Source organism: Metopolophium dirhodum, chromosome 7, assembly GCF_019925205.1.
Source record: "Metopolophium dirhodum isolate CAU chromosome 7, ASM1992520v1, whole genome shotgun sequence".
NCBI lineage: Eukaryota > Metazoa > Arthropoda > Insecta > Hemiptera > Aphididae > Metopolophium > Metopolophium dirhodum.
Genome location: NC_083566.1, coordinates 5,459,122 through 5,466,753, shown reverse-complemented (window position 1 = coordinate 5,466,753; position 7,632 = coordinate 5,459,122). Strand labels below are relative to the sequence as shown.

The 7,632-nt window shown below is 39.1% G+C and overlaps 1 protein-coding gene across 1 annotated transcript; it reads left to right on the top strand.

The window, feature by feature from the left end:
* The first annotated feature begins 983 nt into the window (after positions 1–983).
* On the top strand, positions 984–6,922 carry LOC132948570 (forkhead box protein D3-A-like). The gene is made up of 2 exons (XM_061019095.1): positions 984–3,372; positions 6,320–6,922. The coding sequence occupies exon 1, from the start codon at positions 1,541–1,543 to the stop codon at positions 3,233–3,235; it is 1,695 nt and encodes a 564-aa protein (XP_060875078.1). The 5' UTR covers positions 984–1,540; the 3' UTR covers positions 3,236–3,372; positions 6,320–6,922.
* The last annotated feature ends 710 nt before the right edge of the window (positions 6,923–7,632 follow it).

Genomic DNA, 7,632 nt, shown 5'->3' with positions numbered 1-7,632 from the left:
ATAGGGTCTCCTATAAGTTTAGCATACTGATATATGTTAGTTTAGGTATACTTAGCCGTTATACTGTTAATTTGATATATTATATACTAATAAATAATAATAGGTATATACCAGCTATGTGTATAAACAATCATCCCTGCAATATTATAGTTGTAATACTTGTATGTAAAAGAATCTACCTATACAAAAACCTATACCTATAACCTATACCTATATATATATATAACCGTTTTTCTTTTACATGCTATTGTTGTGAACTTCACCACGCTGTGGGCCTAAATATAAGTACCTATACAACTCTTATATTACGTACCAATATAGGTATTTATAAGTCAAGAGACGATTTACCGAAACAGTTTGGGTGCGACTTCAAAGCGCCGCGGCCGAGGTTTAAGGGCGGTTTATGATTCGCATAAATGCGTGCTGCAGTGGGTGTGATACATTTATATATATTATATTATGTATATTATTAGGTATATGATAATATATTATATACTCGACGAGAAACAGAAATAGAGAGAGAGAGAGAGAGAGAGAAAGAGGAAAAACGTTTGAGTGGGAATATAAGAGAGAGAGAGAGAGAGAGAGAGAGAGAGAGAGAGAGTTCATGAGCCGAGAATGAGAGACAGTGGCGAGAGGGAGAGAGAGCGAGAAAGAGTGAAAAAGAGAAAGAGCATTATATAATTATTTGCGTTTGCATATCATATACATAATACCAATGTATATATTATATATATATATATATATATATATATGGGTAATCTATGGTGGATGTAAATAATGCGAGCGCGGCCACAGTGGCGGTTGCAGGTTACGATCGAGGAGGGGAGTTGTCGTGAGGGGAGGGGAGGGGGTGGGTGGCAGATAGAGCAGTGTGGGAGGGTAGTCGAACAATCCGCATTGAGGTTGCCACCGGTTATACAGTTGGCACAATCGCGGAACGGCAGTTTGTCTCGGACAGGATGGATGAGCGCGTACACGATATCATTATATGTATATTATATAATACGCAATATACAAAGGATGATGTGATCACCTAGCCACCACCACCGCCGTTTGTGTTTTACCGCACGCCCATTCGGCGGGTTCACGCTTGTCCACACCCATCGCGTCCGCTTGACGGCCACGCCCACCGCATCAGCGGCCGCCGCCGTCGTCATCGCCGGCACCGGTATACCGACGCGGCAGTCGACGGCTCAGTGATAATATCGCGCGCCACACGTCAACGTGAACCAATAATAGACGGTACCGCCGCAATCACCGCCGTCGTCACGTACGCCTATAATAACCAGCTCTTTGCCGATAGAGTTTTCACTTTTCCGACCGCATAAATATATAGACACCGTTTCGTACATATTTTCATTGCTCGGTGAACCGATTTTTTCGCACTATCCTCGTTTAATCGCTTCGGTTTTATCCACGACGCTCTTCTACCCATCATATATTTAGTAATAATAATAATATAATACGCCGTTTTATCAGGTTATTAATTTTCGAGCCAGTTTCCGTCGTCGTACATGACGTGTGAGACTGTGGCCAAATGTGCTGCGTGGTGATCAGCACCGCCGGCATGCAGGACGACGATCACCACAACCTTCTCCAACACCACCACCACCACAATATCAACCGCCGTCACCAACAACACCATCGCAGCAGTAGCACCAGCAGCAGCGGTAGCGGTAGTATCGGCGGAGGCGCTGTACAGCTGGCCACTTCCTCCTCCTCGTCCGCCGCTGCCGCGGCCGCAGCGGCCGCCGTGTTCCTACCAGTCTACGATTTCAGCCGCCGATACCAAGCCGCCTTGGACTCGGTGGCCATGCATCAAGTCGTCAGCCCGTTGGACTTGAGGGGCGTCGGCGGTGGTTCCGGCGCCGCATCCGCCGCCGCCGTGATGGTGCAGGCCGTCTCGACAGCGGCGTCCGTGTCGCCGCCGTGCAGCGTCGGATCGGCTGAGACGACGGACGTGAACGTGGATTCGGCCGACGACGACGACGACTACGACGCGGCAGCCGTCGCGGCCGGGTGCAACGACAACAACAACGGTGGTGGCCGCCGTAGCAAGACGACGTCGCCCGGCGCACAAGCGGGCGGCGCGTGCAGCGAAGACGGCGATAAGGCGTCGGGCACCGGCAACGGGTCGCCCGTCAAGCCGCCGTACAGTTACATTGCGCTGATCACCATGGCCATACTGCAGTCGCCGCACAAGAAGCTCACGCTCAGCGGCATCTGTGAGTTCATCATGTCACGGTTCCCGTACTACCGCGACAAGTTCCCGGCCTGGCAGAACTCCATCAGGCACAACCTGTCGCTCAACGACTGCTTCATCAAGATTCCACGGGAACCGGGCAACCCGGGGAAGGGTAATTACTGGACCCTAGACCCGATGGCCGAGGACATGTTTGACAACGGCAGCTTCCTTCGGCGGCGCAAGCGGTACAAGCGCATGCAGGCCCCGTCAGACTTTTTCATCCACCGTGGTGGCAGCGACCACCACCACCATCCGCACCATCAGCACCATCCCCATCACCATCCACACCACAATCACTTCGCCGCGGCCGCGGACCCATACTCGGTGTTACACCACCACCATCACTATCCTTACCATCACCTCGGGCCACCGCCGCCACATCTGCAGCCACCACACCCGTCGCAGGCCCAGACGCAGCCTCTTCAGCAGCAGCAGCAACTGCAGCAGGGCCCGCAACCACAGCAACCCTCGCCGACGCAGCAGCCCTCGGCCGCCATGCAGCCGTTACAGCTGCCGGCCGCCGAGCTGGCGCGCATAACGTTCGGTCTGAACCTGCTGCACAACGGACAAGTGGCCGCGGCGGCAGCCGCCGCAGCGGCCGCGTACAAGCCGTCACAGCCGCCGGCACTGGTTTTGCACCAACACGGCAATCTCATACAGCCGTCGTACGCGACCACTGTGGTGGCCGGCGGCGGTCGGTTGGCCGTGAAACAGCCGTCCACCGGGTTCAGCATCGACTCCATCATGGGCAAGAGGCCTTCGCCCGCCGCGCCGCCAGCCAACGTGTCACCGGCCCGACCCGGTGGCCGCCACCCGCTGCAGCAGCGCGAGCCCGACGACGACGACGACGACGATGACGGCCACGACCACCGTGATCACCGCGTCAGCCGTCACCACGATGCCGCGGACGTCTCGCCGCAGCCGTCGGCCAGGCAGAACTTCGATTCGGCGTTCACGCCGCTCCAGCAGACCACGTGGGCCAGGTGATGATGTGGCCGCCGCCACCGCGCGGTCACGTGTCACTCGACGCATGACATGGTGACAATATTATAATTTTTACCGTTTTGTCATGCGGAGGAGTTCATCGTGCCGAACGATTATACGTACCAACAAGCTCGTCAGAGGTAAAAATTATATCTTATTTTTATGATTATTAGTTTATAGTTTTCTATTAAAACGTTGATCGCTATATTTCAATATTTGATTATCCAATTTTTGGTAGTATTAATGTATTATGTATAGGCTCGTAATCAATAATAATAGGTATAATATATTAATTATAAGCTCTTATTATTATACTGATAGACAATAGTTATAATTACGAATTGCCCATAATAATCAATGGACCTTATACATAATATTATAATACTATACCCTCTTACCTATATAATAATTAATACGCATTAAATAGTATAATATTATATCCTTGGCAAATTTAAAAAAATACCTATATTAATTATGATCGCACTCGAATAAAACGATGATATTTTGTTTGTATTAAAAATTTATGTTTACGACTAAAGAACCATTTAAAAACGAAATAAGATTTAAAAAATATAATGTCAATATCATAAGATTTATACGCTTTTATAACATATTATTAACTTGATAGAAAAATAGTTTTCGTTTCAAATATTATAAAATTCGTTGCAATAATTAATTATATTCTTTTTAATATCCTTGCTACTGATAATAATAATTGTATACTACAGAAGAATTAATTTTTTCGATCATTTTTGTTTTGTTTTCATAACATTTTATACATATTAGGTATATATTATAATATGCGTTGGAATAACTATAGCCCCATCCGTATAATTGTACTATGACAAATTACGATATTCCGTTATGTATTTAGGTGTTTATATATTTAGGTAGGCACTTACTGATAAGTGTATAACACTATAACGGTAACTGTAATAATACAATATGATATAGGTTTCTAGGGTACCTATACGTCATTGAGTAGGTCATTGATGTTCTAGATGTGTAAAATTGGAATTCTGACTTCTGAGCAGAAACGGATTTTATAATTTATATTTTATTTATATTGCTATGAGGTTGGTTAGTTTTGGTTATTGATATGGTCTGTCTTTGTTGAACTAGTTTTTGTCAAAAACATCGCTTTAGGCAGGTATATAATATTATATTATAATAAAATAAATGTTATCGAAAGTATATTACTCAATATTAATTCGCCCGGGTAAAAATTAACTGATTTAAAACTACGGCGCTAGTTAAAATCTGTGTAGATCGGGTTTATGGTACCTCGATCCATGGGAAAATCGGTACTATAGTGTATCTTTATTATGGGTGAGGCATGGTTTGCATAATTCGACCGGACTGGCCTTTGTTTGAACGTGGTTTAAAATCCCCTTGTTTCTGATGCCTCTACGAACAACCTCTGAAATGTTCATCAACATTAATCGAGCTTGTTAATTGCTTTGAGTCAATATAAGCTACAATCGTAAGGCCATTGCATTTTGTTGTATAGGTAGGTACATTTGAATAACAAACAATTAATCATATATTATTTCCGTTTATTTACATCAAATTCCATAGCAACGGAGTCTGCGGCTGGCTTGTACGGATTTTTTTTTAACCAATGGCAACCCAACAAAAAATTATTTGATTTTTGAGAGCCATAATGAATTTCATGCGTGATCCACCCTATACCAACCTATATAAGGTTTTAAAAGAATGAGCTTAAAACACCCTCCTAATCTCAAGGAATCTATTGATTCAACTTTAGTTAATATCGGTCCATATTAGTTTTTGAGATATGGCGCATTCAAACATACACACTTTTCGGCTTTATAATATATTAGTATACCTATAGATTGTAATTTTACAGGCACCGATATTAAATAATATTTTTGTTATTAACTTATCTATATTAGTCAATACCGCGTATCGTAGATCCGACTGAATAGGTCCATGATGGTATAAATCTATTTTAAAATTAGTCGAAATATTTTGAAATTTTCATTGTGACGTAGTATACCTACACGAATAATAATTCAGGTAATCAAGGAATGTTTCAAGTTTCTACAATCACGATGTTTGGGGGCTTAGCCCCTAAAGCCTTGCCATATTTTTGCATATTATGACTGTGATTTGTGACTATGTTTTTTCAATTCCTGCAGTAAGAAAACCTTATTGGGTTACTTATTGTAATTTGTAATACATTTTCAAGGTTTTTGACAAAGAAAAAAAAATGTCATCTGTATAAATAAAAAACTAAAAGAGTCGAACACTTCAACTGTATAATATAATGAGTATAGTATATAGTTACTCAAGAAGAGTCAAAATATTTTGAAAATAATATCATGTCAAGATGTAAATCTTTGGTGAAAATATCAAGTATAGTTACATGCGTGATAGGGTTATTCAATTTTGAATAAGATACAACAAAATAACAAAATTTACCCTCTATACGAGTACAGAGCATTAAATAGATATTATAATTTTCCGCCAAAAACCAAACCTGTAAAAATCGATTGTTGAAGCACTTTTACTTAACAATTGCTTCAAAAGATGACATTCACAAAACACAACATGCTCGTACATCATCGATACATTTATATTTCTCATCTCAGAATCTTAAATGACAAAATTATTACTATATTTATTATTTATTTATTAGTAATCTGTAGAGCTTCTTTCTAATAAGACGATTCAAAATTCAAATATTGACTCATTGATATATTTATATTTAAAATGTTTAGTAATATTTTAAAGATCTGCATCGCCCATAGGTTTGCACGTTGGGTTGGATGTTTTGGTTTTTAATATTGCATTATTACTATTAATTTAAACAGATTTAATTTCAATATTAATCTACTTAAGAGTGTTTGTACGAGCTGTAAGAATTTATTGAACTATATTATAGATGCGATATGAGATTGTACCCTACATATCAATATATTATAATATCAATACAGTTGCATAGTATAATATTTGTGTTATTAGATAACCGAAATCGTTTATAATATGAATACACAATTAATTAGTTTTATAATTATTATTCAAACATAACTATAATATTTGTGTTCAATTTGTATTTTTCAGCATTATCGAAGATTCGTGAAGCCGTCATGCAAACGAATCGCACTGATGCATAGCCGGTGTCGATTTCTCATCTAGTCCCAATTTGTCCAACAACCCTATTACAATACAGACGTATAATATACAATACTTATATAATAAACATATACTTATTTATACAAATACGATTTAGTATATTATCGTAATAGTAATAATAATAATAATAATAATAATAAAAATAATAGTGCAATACATTTTAATTATTATAGAATATATTGATATTATTATTATTATCATCATTATTATTTATCGCAAACACTATTATAATATTGTACATAGCCTATATTATTATTATATTATCATATTTATATATTATGATCCTCGTTACCAAATATTCTTATCATATTATTGTTTTATTATTATTATTTTTATTGTCGTAGTCTTTAGAAGACGTCGTGTAGAATACTGTGTACATATACTTATTATTATTATTATTATTATTAAACGTTCGTAGAGAAAAAACAGAATGTAATAATTCTTAAACTTATATAATTATAATTAATTTATTATAAATTCACCGTTTATATATTATCACATAATAATATATTGTTATTAAACGTATTTCTTGTATACCTCTACATTATAATATATAATATATATTATTATTATACATGAATGATGATAATATAATAATATTATAACTATATATGTTTAGGTACGTCACGTGATTATATTATAATATATATATATTATATATATTAAACAAAACGAGTCAGTTAGTGTAATGTATCTATTTTAAGTGCTGTGTTATTTTAGAAGAATAAGAGAAAACGTTTAAAATAAAAACAATAAACGATCGTTTCGTTAAAATAAAATTAGTGTATATATTATTATGTTCTTTCCTCTTCGCCTACCACCGGCTTGAGAGTCGAGACCGTCCTTCGTCTCGACCGTTTTCCTTCGGTGCCTACACACATACACACACACACACACACACACACAAGCACACTTACATGCACTAAAAATACACATTACATAACGTGGGTGAAACGACAACGTGTGACAACATGTTTACAAGTAGGTATTGCAGCTGTAGTACTATAGGACAGACACCCTAGCTAGGCCGATGACAATATTATTATTGTTTTAGATAATCATTATATTATGAGCTATTTAATTTTTATTGAGCTATTAAAACAGGTATTAGGTACCCACGTCGGAGATAGTAATATTATATTATATATCGTGATTAAGTTTTAGGTACCTCTACACACTATGATAAATTACTGACGTGCACTGCCGTGTTCCGAGATAATCATTTGTGGCCGAATGAAAAT

Excerpts from the sequence above, each read along its gene's own strand:
- LOC132948570 (XM_061019095.1), top strand. The coding sequence starts at position 1,541 with ATGTGCTGCGTGGTGATCAGCACCGCCGGCATGCAGGACGACGATCAC.